General features: G+C 29.4%; 2 protein-coding genes and 1 long non-coding RNA gene across 13 annotated transcripts in view; 1 reads left to right on the forward strand and 2 right to left on the reverse strand.

Annotated features, from left to right (window-relative positions):
• Nucleotides 1-7215, reverse strand: part of LOC107444804 (nuclear exosome regulator NRDE2) — a 31911-nt gene extending 24696 nt beyond the window's left edge. For 2 of the 3 annotated variants that reach the window (XM_043054412.2, XM_043054410.2), the window contains exons 1-3: nt 7085-7215; nt 4484-4604; nt 1256-1337 (exon numbers count right to left, since the gene is read on the reverse strand). In XM_043054412.2, coding sequence (XP_042910346.1) covers nt 1256-1337; nt 4484-4595 — 194 coding nt within the window. In that variant the 5' untranslated portion in view covers nt 4596-4604; nt 7085-7215. Of the gene's footprint in view, nt 1-1255; nt 1338-4483; nt 4605-6919 lie in introns of all 3 variants that reach the window. The other variant, XM_043054411.2, reaches the window with a different exon arrangement.
• The window catches only part of LOC139426217 (uncharacterized), a 189318-nt gene that overhangs the window by 140003 nt on the left and 31173 nt on the right, over nt 1-18142 (reverse strand). The gene's annotated exons all lie outside the window — the stretch shown is intronic.
• Nucleotides 7920-18142, forward strand: part of LOC107444808 (uncharacterized) — a 36541-nt gene continuing 26318 nt past the window's right edge. For 2 of the 9 annotated variants that reach the window (XM_071184459.1, XM_071184455.1), the window contains exons 1-3: nt 7920-8051; nt 13939-14049; nt 15856-15992. In XM_071184459.1, the coding sequence (XP_071040560.1) occupies nt 13947-14049; nt 15856-15992 (240 nt within the window). In that variant the 5' untranslated portion in view covers nt 7920-8051; nt 13939-13946. Of the gene's footprint in view, nt 8448-11616; nt 11915-13938; nt 14050-15855; nt 15993-18142 lie in introns of those variants that run through there. The other 7 variants (XM_071184463.1, XM_071184462.1, XM_071184460.1 and 4 more) reach the window with 5 other exon arrangements.

The following is an 18142-nucleotide window of genomic DNA, read 5'->3' on the forward strand; positions in this document are numbered from 1 at the left end:
CCAAGTTTTTTTTTTTTTAGTTGGGTTTAAGAATAAAAAAAACGGCTTTTTGTAGCGATTCAGAAAACCGGAAAAATCAGTTATCCGGAATAGCGATGGTCCCGATCGTTCCGGATAATCGGTTCCCTACTGTATCCCTATTTTCAATAAGTTTATTACAATATTTCTATATGAATGTATATCCTTCAATAAGAATACGTGTATATAGTTGCAAAATCAATAGCAATCATTTACAACATTCATAAATTATCATTATTATTCATTTGAAAATAATATATTGTGCTATATGCCATAAATTAAAGAAATCAGTAGGTTTTTGACACTTTTTACCGGTAAAAACACTGTTTTTACCACTGTCAAGTCAAAAACCAGTTCTTGACGGCAAAAACCTAACCCTGATAGCAACAAGGGTACACTTGCTTTGCACATTCAATCCATCTTTGTTTTTTGTTTTTTTTTCAAGTGTAACAGCAAAACAGTTTAATTTTTCAATGATCTTTCTGTAGAAAATAATTTAAACATTTAAGTTTGTAGAAGGAACGAGGATGGATGGACAAACGATTTTTCAAATTCCAACATATTAAAGTTTTTTAGACATGTAGGTTTGATAATAACAGAACAGACATAGTAAGTCTTAAAATATCTAACAATTTAAATACCTAAAAATTTTTTAAAATTAGTTTGATGTTTCATTATTTTGAATCCGAATTTTGGTAATTAATTTAAGTCATTCAACTTTATGTAAAGTAATCTAATTTTTTTATATAAAATTAAAGTGATAAAAATTTCCCAATCTTGAATTCGGATACAAAATAAATCTTTCATACATTATAAATTTTTTTACAACATGAATTATAAACCACAAATTTGAAATAGCAGTCATGCTCACAAGCTCCCTCTATAATTCTAAAACTAGAAGAACACTATTTGCAACAAAAACTTGATAGACACAAAATTCTGGGCTCCAACCGACCATCCACCAGCTTAAAACAATTTCTCTAGAATATGTATTTTAAGAAACAATAACAATCTAACATTTGAATAATAAAGCAAATAATAATTTCTAAAGTAAGTAGCATCCATTGAAATAATTCTATAGAAAAATTCAATCAATGTGATTCAATTCGGAAAATTACTACAACCTAAATAAAATTTTAAAAAATATTTTCTATATCAACATTGCCATTGATTAAATGTCTTTTATTTTTAAATTAATGTATTAAATATACTATTTCATATAAGAATTTATACTTACTCTAGTTTGCTGTATACTATTTCATTATTCGAGGGAGCATAACTACTGTTGTTTAGCCACTCGGGATCAGCATTCTTATTGTCTTTAAAGCAAATAAAATGCATAAATTACTTTAGTAACATTGGAATTCACATCAAAAGTAAATTTACACTGAACACATAGTAATTCCAGTCTAACAATTAATATAGATATTTAAATGATAAGATTTTAAAGGGATTTGCAGAATACAAATTACCAAAATAAAATAAGCATAGGAATCCGATTGGCGCTATATTTAGAGTTTAGAATTTTTTTCACTTTTTTCACTAGAGCTGCACAATGGGCTATTGGCGACAGTCTGGGAAATATCCCTGAGGACGATTTGAAAATATGCTAGCACAATTTTGATACTCTGCAGAGGGGATGACTCCCCTGCCCTGATAGCCCGACGACCTGCATGCTAAGTCGAGCGCTTTACGGTAACAGTTTAACGAGGACCGATACAGAGAACCCTTGGTCCCTACGCAGGCTGATCAATGACCAAGTGGTCCTCCACCCCATTACTTATTGCAGTCTTTGAGGCTTGACTGCGGTGTTCTACTTGGAACCCTAACTTTACAATCAGTCCACTAAGGGAAGCTATGATGTGCCTACTTGATTAGAATGGAGCAATAGTTACACGTGTATAAGTAGAAGCTAGAAATATGCACACAAATCAGTTTAATGCAATTTTAACCAAAAAGTAGGGCAAAAATAAAAAGTTGAATAAGAATCAAACTGCTTCTATAAACAAACAAATTGAGTCACATTTTTAATTTAATTATGCTCATTAATTTATGCCTATCATGGTTTTGTCTGTATAGTTTGTCTAAAATAAGAACTCCCCCAGACATCCCCTGAACCTGTGGCGGTTACTATGGTAACGAGGTATGAATATTTCAAGCAGGGGTGCGGGGTCACTGTTTTTGTGGTTTTGGCTCGGGTTAGCCCTAAAGTGAAGCTACCCTCCCTAAAATGCATCATCCATTCTTGTTTCCATAGCAACAGACAGCCTCAGACTTTGTTGCGGGAGGATTTCTTAGCTTAGACAAACTACATTCCCAACTGTGACTCACTTGACTGATGACATACAGCAAATCCAAGAAACATGATTTATTAGTTTCACATGAATAGTGGGTAAGCATCCTTTGTGATAATTAGCACAACATCCAAGTAGTAACAAAATAAATCAGGGATGAGTTCGGTAAAAAGCCGAAAATAGAAATCCAAAAATGTGTGCAAAACAAATTATACATAGAAAAAATTCCCAAAATTTGAGCAAGAAGTGTCTGTAAGAAGCATATACAGGAGTTCTGTCCAAGACAAATTTAATACTGTTTAGCGGTACCTTCACAAATTCAACTTTAGGAAAAACGGTAGTTTCACAGAATACTTTTTCTTAAAATTTTATTTTTGTATCCCGTAAGAAACGATAAATCCATATTTTTGTGTTGATTTTTTAAAATAATTTTTAATTTTCACAAATTATGCCCAAATTTTCACAAAATAGGTACCTTTCAGAAAAATCTGGACAGATCCATGATATATCTGTAGAACAAACATTATCAATGTTTTAATAAAAAAAATAGTAAAAATATCGAATATATATGCTGAATAAAATTTTAAATGTTTTTTTCTTTTTTTAATTATGGGTGAATTTTGATCTCGATGATACGAATTCCAATGGGAGATTTTTTTTTAAATCGCTTAAATACAAACCAAGATGTGTAATTTCAAATCGTGTGGATACGACTCGTGATGCATAATTTTAAATCGTGTGAATACGAAACAAGATATGTAATTTTAAATATGAATCAGGATGTGTAATCGAATGAATATTTTATCGCGATATGATTTTTGAATCCAGTAAATGCAATTTTGAATTGCTTTTACATAGGTATGAAAAAGCATAAAAACAAATTATTTTTTTATTAAATTTTTTTCAAAAAGAGCAGAATTCCTCCAAAAAGCTGATAAAACCCATCCTTGTAAATCAAATTACTTCTTGATAAATTTTGAAATGATTAACAATATTTTTCTGTTTTCAATAAAGATATGAAAGAGAGAAAACAAAAATTTTGCTGGGTTCGATTAATCAGCACCAAGCAAAAACAAATTTTTTTTTACATGGGTGATACTGGATACCCAACACACTGGATGGGTATGTACAGACTTCATGCGAAACAATATATAAACCATATACTATATATTTTCTATTGAATAAATATTTCACAATGTAGTTTTAAGTAAACTTATTACTTACACATATAAATAAAAGCATACACATTATTTTCATTTTTTCTACATGTTTTAAAAAAGTTTATAAAAGAAATCCAGATAAATTAATATATAATTACTGACGTAAGACTTAGCTGAGGTATGGATAAGCTAAATGTGAGCTTATAAAATCATTAATTTTTCATTTGATTTACTTAAAACTTTAGTAACATTTAAAAGCGGGATATTTTAAAAGTATTTTTAAATAACATGATGACATATTGAAAGAAAATAATTTTCCAAATTTTAATGAACTTTAAAAAAAAATAATAATTGCCTAGAGTGTTAGATTGGCAGTAAAGGAACTCAACTGGATAGAAATTGCGGCTGTTGGACTAGTCAGTATGAAACAAGCTTTTTAGAGAAAAGGCAATTTAAAGTTAAAGATAGTTGATTTCACTTATTTATGCATCACTTCAATGGGTCAATATAAGCAAGAATAATAAAATGTCCTACATAAAAAATTATTATTTTTTATTTTTACTATTTTGCAGGCGTGTACTTGCCTGAATGTTTTTATTTCGTATTTTTAATTTCATTAATAATCTATCAAAAGTGTGTATTACACAATAATTATTTTCCTCAATTTTGAAGCTTTAAATTTGTAAAGAAGTTTTTCATATACATATATATTTTTTACTTCTTATGTACTGTTAATCGCACAAGTTTTTTTCCCTGTATTTTGAAATTCACATTGTGTAAAATTTAGACTGAATGTTTGCTTACTTTTAATTATCACTTTTTTTTATGAACAAAAATAAAAATTTAGAATTAGTATGATTTTGTTTAAAATTTACGTTCAAATAAAATTTATGTTTCAATATAAGCAAAATTATTTTTAAGAATGTTACAAAATTCAAACAACAAATTCAAACTTAAACCATTTTTACATTAAATCAAATCAAACAATAAATACAATATGCAAATGCATACCATCATTTTGCCCTTGCAAATAATAAGCTGGAAACAGAGAAGTTGAGGGGTTGGGTGCAGTTGTGGTGGTAATGGGGAATAATGGAAGAACTGATATCTCATTAGGATCCATTTCAGCAATCTAAAAAAATAATAATTATATATAAAAGGAATTAAATAATTGAGAAAAATTCCTCAATAGTAACATTAATTTAAAACAGTCTTAAACTAAATTCATGCAATTATATTTTAAGTAGGTAGGCCCAGAAGCAGAAAGTGCCTAAAACTGTGACGTACGTCGCAGAACAAACGAAATCCTGCAGAACAATTTGTATCTTGAATAGAATTCTCTTTAGCTTTGACCACTTGCTGTTTTCCTGGAGTGATGTTGCTTTAAAAGAGGAACATTTGACACCCTGCACAAATTTCAGCACATTTATCAGTATTCTCCCTCTCCCGTATCTTTGCCATTCTGAGGAGGAAATTAAAGAATAAGCTTTTGGCTATAACATTTTTATAAAATGGGTGTATCAGTGTTTAGCAGACAGCAGGAGAAATCGATCACCTATTTTATCAAGAAAGCTTCTAAATCAAGCCGTTAAAGAATTAAATTCCGAGATTTCCAATTTCATAAAGTTTATGACTTTTATATTTTCCATTCCCATTTCAAAAGCAATTTGAGAATCGTGGGGATCCACGATTGACAGAATTGTTTCTGAAAGACCAAATGCTTTCGATGGAGATGAAGAAGTTGTTGGAACAACAGCCAGCGAATGTTTGTGTTTGCAAATGGTGCACCATTTGGGCACTTGTCCCTTCGAAAGATTTTTAAGGCAGCCCTTATTTTAATGTTCGGATCTTCATATCACAGGTATTTTATTTATAATTTATCATCATCATCGTCGTCATTAACAAAAGTTGTACTTCAAAAGTGATTGAAAAAGTAACAAATCAAGAATGTTTGCCTTGGTTTAAAAAATAATGCAGTGTATCTGTGTATAATCCTGTATTTTAATAAGTGAAAATATAGTATTTTAACGTAAAGTTGACTTTTTTTCGCAATGAAATGCATGCAGAACATTTGTATAAATTAATAAGTCCTGTTGCAGAACATTTGAAAATATTCTGCTTATGGGTAGGTAGGTACTTTATTTAAGTCGCACTAGAGCTGCACAATGAGCTATTGGCGACGGTCTGGGAAACATCCCTGAGGACGAACCGAAAACATGCCACCTCAATTTTTATCCTCTGCAGAGGGGATGTCTCCCCTACTTCGGTAGCCCAAAGACCTGCAAGCACTTTAGGGTCTAACAGTTTAACGAGGACCAATACCGTGCACCCTCTTTCCCTACACAGGCTGATCAAAGTGGTCAACCATAAGCTTACTGATCGCAGTCAGTGATGCTTGACTTCAGAATTATATTTTAAAATGTATACGATTGGTAAAATAAAAAAGTATATTTTCTTTTGCTATTTTTCAATAGCAGGCTACAGGAACTAAAAAAATGCCATATTCAGGGCCAACATGAATAAGGTGATTTAACTGTAATTTTAAACACATAAAGCTTTTAGATCCTAATTTAAAGTAACATGCATCTTTGTAAAAATTGCGAGAAATTACTATTCTCTGCAAGCACTGAACCCTGTGGCTAAATCATAGCGACATTGTCGTAGAACGTTACAGACTTCTTGCAGATAAATTTTTCTTTTGAGACGCAAAATAAGCAGCCTTTCTTACTTACTATTAGAGAAGGTAGAAATGCATGTCATTTTTTTTTTATTTATTAATTTCTTCTGAGAATAAAAAAATCTGTAATGAGTTAGTTGGAACTTGATATTCTAAAAAGTAATTCCAAAATCATAAAAATTTAAACAATAGTTCACTTCAGAAATGCTTTTTAGAACATTTTATTTTATACTTTAGTAAAGTAAGAGTGTGTGTGGGGGTTTAATTAAAAATTCAGATTTGTGACAAAAGAATCAATAAATCATTGCGGCATATTTCTCCCTTTTTAATATTTGGTAGAAATAAATCTATTCAATATTCCAAGTAAATCTGTATCAAGCAAAAAACATTTTTTTTAAAAATTTAACTTTCTAATAGAATGGTATTTCTTCCAAAGCAGAAAAAAAAAACATTTTTAATGCAAATGCTTTAAATTAAGAATACATCATATATTTTTATTAATATTTAAAACTGTTCTAGGGTCAAAACGCATGGTTCAGAGGTCAGTTTTGGGTCATGAACTGTAGATTGTGTACCACTGGTTTTAACTATAAAAATAATAGAAAATTTCTTTAACTAATAGTTGACAAACTGTTTTTTAGGATATTTTAAAGGGTACTTCATTGATATAACATACTATTTATATGTGCTCTTGTCACAATGATTTAATCACTAACCATATTTTATATAAAAATCAATTACTGTGTCAATCAAAAATCAATTTATAATACCGCAAATTCAGATATAATAATCAGGTATATTTATTAAAACCAGAAAAACAGCAGCGTTTAGCGATAAAGTTCTTTTTTTAAAGTTCAAACGGTGACAAATTTGATAACCTAAAAACTAGCGCTATTAGGTCTTTCAGTAAAATATAAGATTAGATTCATAATTACGATTTATAGACAGGGGATTTTTATCGGTACGTTTTCATCCAGCATTATATTTTTTTACACAGCACAGACTCACAAAACACATAAGTACTGATTGTTGTGTAGAAAGTTGATTGTAAAAAAGTACGACGAGCTCTCTGAGTTAGCTTATAGCTCTGTTTTTTTATTAATGGGGCTAATGGCTGAGGCTAGGTAGCTAGCTGCTACTTCACGATACGAAGCCTTCCCTTTTGATGTAAATGCGAGAAACAAAGCCCCTCCACAAAAATGAGTAAATATTTCTTACCTCAACAATATTTTTGTAATGGCTATTTTTTTCATTTTAATTCATCGGACGACATCGTACAACAACTCTAATCTGAAGGATATTTCTGAAAACTGGATTTCAATGAAAACCAATTTTTACTGGGAAGGAATTAAAATATATTTGCTTACCGACATATTACTTTTAGAAGCAAACCAAACTTTACATCTCAAATGAAAACACGATAATTAATAACAAAAGAAAAGGATATACACTGTGTTTACTTGTCTCGCATTTATCAATTATTTGTTAGATGATCAATTATTTGTTGAGAAGATGAAATCAGTAGAATCGAATCGGTTGAATAAAACTTCGTTTTTAAATATCAATTTAATACTTGTTTGAATAGTATATTACATCCGCATCCGATCTTAAAGTTCATTCAGTTCAAGGATTTAAACTCCAAATCAGTTGCCATGGGAACAAAATTAAGATTATTTATAAACTTATTACATGATTAAATTTGAATGAAAATGAAAAGTGAATAAATTTTTTAGTGCTTTAAAATAAACTAAATTACAGTGAAGAGACCTAAAAAAGGGAAAAATTCATAACATTGACATTCACTTTATTGGGAAAAATATTGGCAACGAAAATTTGTATTCTTTTCTGTCATAACCGCTGAAATTCAAAAGTTGTTTCTTCCTCTGCTGTTTCGTTGCAATAGTAAGTTACAATAACAGTATCTTTTTGAAAGTTTTATGGTAAAATATTTTGTGAAAAGTTTGTTGACAAAATAAAATGCAAATAATTATGAGTAAAACTCTTATGCATCTGGAATCTTTCATGAGCAGTTTCAATTTTGCTATAGTTGGTGTTTGAAATTTCGTTGTTGTCATAAATCTTAAATATATTTTCGAAAATATCAGGTAAAAATTATAGTTAACTTATAATTTTTGGATTAGGTTTGTGAAAATAAAACCAGTATTGATACATATCAGGGACATTGATACAATAATGGATTTATTCCTGTAAGAAATTCTCTGGCCTTCTCTTTCTGTACATTGCTGAGAAGCTGCCCTTTATATTTTGGGTGTAATAAATAAGCAAGAAGGTGCCAAGGTAAAATTGATTGCACAAATCTTTTTTTTACTTGTATTTTATAAGGCTGTAAATTGTCGTCATCTATCAATTTACACCATATATGGCAAACATCTGCTATTGTTGTTGAATTGGTCTGTAGAATGTTCAAGGCATTTGAAATTGCTTTTAGTTGTTTTATAAGATCTTTTACTTGTCGCAGAAGATTGAAATCACATATGCGAGCAACAATGTTTTGATCCATCTCTATCAGATGATCATTTGTGACTTCTATGTAAGAGTTATGATTACGCACATACGTTTGCAGGCATGCTAACTGGCTATTCCACCTGGTGCTTCCATGTAACTGAGGTAGAATACTATCACTGCATTCTTTTAGCCAGGCTGACAGAGCATGGTGATTGCGAAAATATTTGCTAATATCCACAACACAGGGTTCGCCAAGTGGGCCCACTTTGAAAAAACCCGCCCGGGTTTTATTGGGTGGGCCCACCTTGAAAAAACCCTCTTGGAACGATAAGTGGATTTTTTCAACAAAACATTTTTTTCTATTAAAACTTATTGATGCACATTTAATTTTATATAATTTATTGTGCAGCATAAATTTGTCAAATAGAGTTGCGTGATTTATATGATTAAGTTTTTAATATTTGTAAAGTAAAGGAAACTTGAATCTATAATTTTATAGTACTATTGAAAAGTTTATGTGTGTTTTTTCAAAAAGTAATATTTTAATGAAATTAAATCAAATAGAAATTTAAATAATGTAGTCTGAAAAGATCCACTTTTTCAAATATAGTTGCAAATATTGATTCCCATGTTCAAAAAAATTGAAAAAAAATTTTTTTTTAGACTAAGTGATATGTTAACAAATTTAAACAGTTTTATTTTTCTGGCTTTAAAAAAATAAGCTACAAGTTTTTATAAGAGAACTTTTTAAAATTATTTATCTAAAGATGAAATTATTTTCCTATGGTTAATTATTGGAAAAAAATGGGACAAGTAACTGATATTCTTTATAATTATACGTAATTTTAATTCACTTTCTTCTATATCTTAATCTTATTATAAAAACATGAAAGACCACTAAATATTTATCTCAGTTATTTATTTAATATTTGTTATTTTTATTAGATGTATATTTATTATAGTTATATTAATTTACTAAATATTTGTATCACTTATTGATACATATATCATCATGAAAATTGTTTAGAGTTTTCATTTTAAATTTTTGGTTACAAAATTAATACGCTATTTGTGAATACTATATTTGATCTTTAACTCAGTACATTACAGTTTAATTGCAATATTTTTAAGATTCTTTTCTTAAGAAATTAATTACATTTAGTTTTCTTTTAAATTTTTACTTTTTTATTTTCACTTATAATTGATTTATTAAAATATTTATTAAATAGCTTGGATATTAAAACTTGATTGTAATTTGAAACTGAATGAACTTTTTCTTCGGTTCCTTTTTTAAAAAGAATTTCTTCTTGAGTTGGAAGAAATTTATTACTTTTTTCAGGGGTCTGTTTAGAAGAAATTTGGGTCCGTTAGCGGACCCTTCACAAAATATCTTTTCATAAAAACGGACCCTTCACAAAATAGTTAACTTTAAAACGGACCCTTCACAAAATGATTTTTCTTTTAATCGGATCCTTCACAAATTTGTTTATCTTCATTATTGTTTTGTTAATTGAATAAACCCTTCCCAGGGCAGAAAACAAGAAAGATGGATGTAAACGAATTAAGTTTTGTCTTCGGCAGACGATTCTTCCATTATTCGTCCGAAACGAATATTCAACCTTCAGCAGTATAGGCTAAATACCGAATATTTGTATGTTGCATCTCTAATTTAGAAGCAGCAATTGCTGTTTATTTTTGAAAGTTTAAATTTTTTTTATTATAATTTTACAGTGCTGAGCATAATCTTGTATCTATTTACAATTTAAAAACTCCTTGAAGAAGTTTTTTTGCAATAACCGGACCCTATCTGCACAAATTCATAAAAGCGAACCCTGGTTGAAAGAATGTGAGTAATTTTTTCACAATTTCACGAAAAACGGACCTTTCACAAAATGTCTGGACAGACCCCTGTCTTTGACAAATTTCTTTATAATTCTTTCCACTTTGGATTAAATTTGCTATCCTTGATCAGGGTTTTGAAAACCTAACCCGCCCGGATTTTATTGAAAAAAAACCTGGGGAAAACTGGGTATTTTATTAAGTTAAAAATTTTACTGTGAAAATATTTTTATTTATTAAATAGTGTTGTATAAGCTTAAAAATAGAAATAAATCCAAAAAGTTTATATGAAATATGTATTATAAAATTAAAATAAGTTTAAATAATGCACTATGACTAATGAATCTTTTTTGTTAAAAACATAATCTTAATGAATCTTTATTGTTTGAATTTATAAATATTTATAATCAGTAAAAACTAAAATTTCATCTGACTTTTACCTTTAATAATTAAACTGGAATAAATATTTAATGGTCTTCCATGTTTTTCTAATATGATTAATAGAAAGTGAAATTAAAATTACGTATAATTATATAGAGTATCAGTTACTTGTCCCATTTTTCAGATATTTAACCTTAGAAAAGGACTTCATTTTTAGATATATTTTGAGTTTATAATTTCAAAAAACAAATTAATCTTAAAATTATAAAATAGCATAGATAAAAAGTTTTAGCTTATTTTTTTAAAACCAGGAAATAAAACTTTAAATTTGTTGTTGTTTAATGTATCACTTAATAGAATTTTTGTTGTTGTTTGTTTTCAATTTTTTTAAACATGATTAAAAGAAACAAAATAAATCATATTCAAATGAAATCTTAAAAATAATATTTAAAAAATCTTAAAAATAGTATTTTAATTTTTAACTGTTTTTAATGGTCTTAAACTTTCTCCTAAATTGTCAGCAGATGTTAAGAGTTAACTTTAAAAAAAGGTCCATTTTTTTTATTTATTATTATCATACATCAGATTCAAAGTGTCTACATTTCTCTCTTAGATGGCGATACACTTTTACAAGTTACGTAGCTTTATCTGTTCCTAATCTATTTTGTAGTTTACTCCATGCCAAACTGAAAGTTGAAAAGTGTCTTTCGATAGAGGCAGAGGATGCTGGTGCTGAGTGTAAAGAAAAAAAAATTGGCATAAATTTTGTGGAAACTTGGAATTTTTTTTCTTGCCATAATTTTCTACTACGTTTTGATGAAAACTGTTAAATAGCAGTGTCAAGCATCATTAATTTTGGAAAGTATTCAGGATCGGAAATTTTGAATGCCATAACACCTGGCAGAAATCCTGGATAATGATTAGAAAGACAGTTTTCTGCTAATTGCTCTTGTTCATCATTTAAAAATTGTCCCCTTGTTTCGGGATCCAGGATGCATATGCTAATAATTGAGGTGGCTGAACAGCCCAATGGAATCTTTTTACAAAATGTTTATGGGGTTCTAATTCATCACACAATAGTAAGCTAATTCATATTTCAACAGCTTCTGAAATTGAAATGTTTTCTGATTCAAGCTTTTTTAAAGCTTCAGAAACAATTGATATCTGTTTTTCCAAATTGATAGTTTATTAATAAAGCCCAACATTATTTAATATTTTTAACATATTATTAAATTTATTTTGATGTTCAAGAGCAATCTCTTGATATTTATAGTAATTACTGGCAAAAGTTTTTACGCGGTCACAATATGAACTCCACCTAGTATCATTTGGTAACTAGGGCATCCAGCAGTTTTTTTCATTTGCCCATCCATGTGCTTGATGCAAATTTCTAAAATATTTTTTAACTTCCACGATGTATAGTATTAGGAGATACTTCTTTTTCAACCAAATTTTTAAAAACCAATTTGTGAAAAAACCCACAAAGTGGTTTTTTTTTTTTCATAAATCCCACCAAGTGGGCCCACCCAATAAAACCCGGGCGTGTTTTTTCAAAGTGGGCCCACTTGGCGAACCCTGTCCTTGATTGCAATGATTAGTCATGGTAATTGATGACAGTAATGTGATCATACCTCATCATAATTAGTAATTATATAATGTTATAATGATCATGATCTAAAGTTAATCAAGCCTCAAATCTTACGTTTTTAAGAGGTAAATTTTTTTTATATTTAATGACAAATACTTACTAATTTTCTTTTGGTACATTGAAATGCTAATTTTGCATTTCTAAAATCCTCTGCATTTTAAATGTTATATAAACTAAACACAGTGGCGCGATAGCTCATGGAGGGCCAAGGCCTACTGTACCCATCTCAGTTTTCTTGTCCTTAGGCTCTGGGGTGCAAGAGCAGATGTTCCGGTTAGGTGGTCAGCCGAACGCTGAACCCCCAGTGTTTAGTTTTCAAGTATGCTTGGTACTCATTTATCGACCCACCAAAGGGATGATAGGCTGAGTCAACCTTGCCCGGTCCGAGGATTAAATGTTATATAGTTATTGCAAAAGTTTTATTTCTTTTCACTATTGACTTTTTAAAGTTGAAAGCAGAATGAAAAAGTCTTTTCAGCAGTAGAAAAAAAATTTTTCACTGAATAATTTTAAAAAATTTGTTTGCTTTGTAATTTACCATCAAGTTTTGACAGCCATTCTTCAAAAATTCTCTTTATCATCCATGCCTTTTTGTAATTTGAGGACAAATAAAATATTTCAAATTATCACAAGTTTGAGTTATAGATAATCGAGAAATAGAAGTTTGTACTCGATTGAAATTCTGTAAAAATAGTTTTTTGTTTAAATAGATGTAAAGAAAAAAACTCAACTTTTTAGTGCTAGATTAATTTGTTGAAATTTAAGCTATTCCTATTCAGGGGTGTAATAGCTGACAGATTCTGTGTATGAAATTGCATCATTGTTTTTACTGGATGCAAATCCTTTGATCAGTTATAATTATAACTCTTGTTTAGAAATTCTTAGTTCAGTATATCAGTATTGAATAATTATGAATTTGAGTTAAAGAACAAAGTTTTTTCATTGCTTGTTATCCATTTGTATACCTAAATGTATGGTTTTAATGAAATGGATTTATATTTAATGAAATGGATTTTAAAAAATTTTGGAAATTAAAAGTAATAATTGTTAATTGAATCCTCGCCTTTAAAAGAAAAGTAAATGATCAAATGCACAATTCGAATTTCCCATATCACCTGAAATATATCGGGATATCTAAAAGCCACATAAAAATCAATTTCAATAACTGCCGCAAATGCAAAATTGATTTTTGATATCTACTTAAATGTGAAATTCAAATTTTGCATGTAAATTACTACTGAAAAGCAAACCAAAATTGTTTACTTTCCAAAACGAAAGTCTTTCTGCGTGAATGTCGCCATGTCGTCGCGATTCTGTCATGGGTCTCCTGATTGTTTTAGGCAAAATCTCCCAATAGCAGTATTAACCATATAATTGAATAAACAAGCTTATTTAGAAAATGATGTAATTTTTAAATTTCTACATACAAAACTAACTTTGTGCTGAATTATGCAGAGAAAAACATGAAGAAGAAAAAGCGTTCGCAATTACCCAAAGGGCAGAAGGTGATTCATCGCCATTTTAAAAGGAGAAGGAAAACTACTTTGTCTAAAATCCTCCAAGCAGGTAGTTATCTTTTGTTTGATTTACTGTAATGATATTTATAACTGTAAGATTAGATTAGATTTTATCTACTATTTGTATGCAATTTTTCTAAATTCTGCCAAATGAAAAAAAATATATTAAATTTACTCTCATTTATTTTTAATGAGTTTAATTGCCAATGGGAATTCGCATACTCAGTGCCGTTCCTGAGGTGGCGAACGCCTGCGTGCAAGAATAATTTTCTGCGCCCCTATATACTATGCTTAAATTCTGATGATAAGGCCAATTTTCATAATCATTTTTAGTTTGAGGTTTAAACTGAATAGTTTCCTTATAGACTAAAGTCACTTTAGTGTAAGTGTTTGATTATGAAAATGGGCGTAATAAAATAAAACAACGAAAAAATATGACAAAAAATTTATTTTCGACATCAAATAAAATAGACTACTAACATACAATATAGGTCATAAATTCCAGTGTAGAAGCAAAGTGTAGAAGTTACTTCTTATATTAGTTTACTGTTTCTTCCTGTTATCAAAGTTTACAGCTTTGCTATAATTTAATTTTTAATAATTTGCTATAATTTGATTTTTTTCGAATAGTTGAATTGGGCGCCTACGTGCGGGGCATTCGCTGCATACCCGCCAGGAACGGCACTGCGCATACTTCCGGTGGACTTAAATCGGCAATTTTTAAAAGATTACATGGAGTTAATTTCAATAGAAAAAAATATATGTGAGCACATTTTAGATAAAATCATAAGTTCTTTTAAAAATGCTTAAAATAAAGTAGGACATCACTAATTTCATGTTCTGTTAGTTTTTAAAATTTGTTAAATCATGTAATTGTTGCAAGAATTAACCTTTTTCCTACTTTATTTTTATATTCTTGTTAAAAATGCATAATGCTTGCTGCAGTCATAAGGTGCTTTTCTAAATTTTTTTTTCAGTTTAATATTAGAATTATTTTCTGTTAAGTGGCAAACAAACTTGTATTTATACAGTATGCTTATAATCATTATTATAATATTTCAAATCACAATTTTCATACTATATTTTTTTTAAAAAAAAAAAGAAATTGTTAAAGAAAAAATATTTAAGATTAATATAAAATATATTTGTTATTGCAATATCTCAATTAGTGCACTGTTATAGTTTGAACTCCACTATTTAAAAATAAATGACAAGAAAGTAATTCTTTGTTTTTCTAATCTTTAGAACTGAAACATACCTATGCTATGAGTTAGTGTTTATGCAGGCTGCTTATCAATTTTACACCTTTTTATTATTTTAAATATTTCATGGTCCTTTATTTTAAAAATTGTGTTGATTCAATAAATAAATGAAATGATCAATGCTTCTAATTGCATACTGCTAAATAATGACATTAATGTAAATAATGCTAAAAATTTAATTTTTATATATACAGACTATCTAAGGGGGAAATTGTTTTTTACAGTCATTGAAATAACATTTAGATGTTAATAAAAGTGAATGTGTTTGAATTCTTTTTTCAAGGTATTAATCTATCAATAATTAAAAAAGATGTCTGTGTACTGCATTTTAATGGTTTGGTGACTTTTAATTTGGAGCTGAAAATATTAGGTGTCCCTTGAAGAAGTGCTGTGTTGCATTCATTGTTCTTTTGTATTATTATTATCTAATTTTATTATAAATGTATTTGCTGCTTTAATGCATTCCCAAATTGTACTTTTATATATTGCTTTTATGCTACATTTTCAAACAGATTTTTATTTAAGAATTTGATCGGACTAATGTAATACTGTCTTATTAAAGCATACTGTGGTTTGTTTTTTCTTATGTTTAGGTTCAAACAGCCGTCGCACGAAGGAATTGTTGCAGAATAATAGAGCATTGACAGCTGAACTTGTAGAATGTAGGACCATAATAGCTAACAACACTAGAATGATCCAAAGTTATAATGTAGCCAGTACTCAAGTTTGTGTAAGTTACATGCTTAAATTTTTTTTTTTTAAAGAGTTCTTGGTTTTTTCTTAGATAAATTATTTAAAGATATTCTTGACATTTGTAAGAAGAATTGGCACACCTGTGATTCATTTATAGTTTGTCAAAAGTTAGAACTCCCCCAACCATTCGTCTGGACCCGTGGCTATGACTATGGTAACGCGGTATAACTAGTAGGGGTGTGGGGTCACCGCTTAGGACAGGTTTTGGCTCAGGTCAGCGAGAGAAAGGGAATCTTTTTCTTTGGTCTATTGTGTTAGTCATGAGAATCTACCCTCTCTGAAATACGCCATTCTTGTTCACATAGCAGCAGACGGCCTCCGATTTTGTGGCGGGGGAGTTCTTACCGTAGACAAACTGTACCAATTGATATTCACAAACGAAAGTCGTTAACTTGAAAATGAGTTTACACTGAAATTAAAATTTCCTCCCAATATCCAACTTTTAACAGACATGATTCAGTTTGAACCAGGATTGGAGTTTTGAATGGGACATGTGAGTTTTACTGTCCTAAACTGTCTTAAAGTGTCCAAAACCTTGAACATTGGTAAAAGGTACAAGATCTATATGTGTAACCATTAAACACATACAGTGTTTTCATTACAAAAAAAAATGGAGGAGAATTTCTCACCCTTTCTCAAAAACAAGGTGAGATTTCAAAAAGTTAAGTGAGATTTCTAAAAATTAAAAAAACACAAATAGACTTGGAAAAAGATTATTTCTTTAATTATAGTACATTTTTAACATCTTCTAATTGAATATTTTTTGCTGTATCATCATATGGAAAATGTTCTATATCTACTTTTTCATCAGCTATTACATTTATTTGGCTGAAAATTATCCGTATTTGTTTCATTTTTATTTGTCCATTACGGAGTAGAAGATGTCGCCTTAATCTTACATTCATGCACAAAAAATGTAAACATCTTACATGAAGAAACCTTACCTACAGTGAACATGTGGTTGCAGAGAAATGTGTTCTGAAAGGGGTTCGGGGGGGTGTTCTGCTGTTCGCTCCGGTTCTGAATAATACTGGTAACTAGGGAAGCTGGATAACAAGGACCGATGTTCAAAATAATGAAGGATCAAGGAAGAAAAGTGAGGCGAATTTTATTCAAAATGGCAAAAGATGAAATTTTTTCAAAAATTCGCACATTTTGAAATTGATTAATAGAGTAAGCGAACTTCTCGCATTAATAATTTTTTATTGCGAGAAAAGAAAAAATATGCAAGATTCTCGCGCTGCAGTGAAAACACTGACATAATAATTACATATATTAATGAATATTTGATACTTTTTATACAATTTGCATTAACTTATTGAAGGGAAGTAATATAATATAATACAGGGATGAGATTCTTCCTCGGATTCGCGGATTTCTGCTCTTTTTTTTTCTTTCAAATTCAAAAAATTTCCCGCTAATTTCTGCTGGAAATTTTTTTTGCACAAAGTAAAATATTTTATGAGGAATTTAATTTTCCGATGAGCGAAATTATTAAAGTCCTTATTCCTCCCTCTGAAGTTTTCCTAAAAATCATTTCCTTGGGATAAAACTGGTTAACCTTTATACAGGGATGAGATTTTTTTTGTCTCGAATTTCAGCCTTTTTATCAAAAACTCCGATTCTCTGAAAGTTTAGTTTTTTTTAAATAAATATCCCTCTTTTTTTTTTTTTTTTTTTGAAATTCAGTTGTTGAAGTAAAATAATTATATTTATTTACGATTTTCAAAGATGAACAGAAAATTCGAACTGCTTCCTAGCTGCTTACCCTCCCGCATTTTTATTTATATTAGCTATTTTCTCCGATTTCACGCACAGAAAGTAAGATTTTCCGTATTTTTTGTCCGTCGGCGGGATAGCTCGTATTTTCGTAATTCAGATGTCGCTGCTTCTTGTATTCTGGCATGAAAACAAATAAAAAAAGAAATAGAGGTGGATTTGCGGTGAAAATATTTATTTACTCATTCAGTTAATCTTGTAAATTTTTATTTATTATGTCTAAACAAAAACAATACAAACAAGCCTTTTAGAAATCCCAAGTCCAGGCTCTGCAAATATCTCGATTTTTATTCACGCGATTTTAATATCAATCATCGATTTTCGTATTTACCTGATTTAAAAGTTGCA

The sequence above is a fragment of the Parasteatoda tepidariorum genome, chromosome 8, assembly GCF_043381705.1.
Source record: "Parasteatoda tepidariorum isolate YZ-2023 chromosome 8, CAS_Ptep_4.0, whole genome shotgun sequence".
NCBI lineage: Eukaryota > Metazoa > Arthropoda > Arachnida > Araneae > Theridiidae > Parasteatoda > Parasteatoda tepidariorum.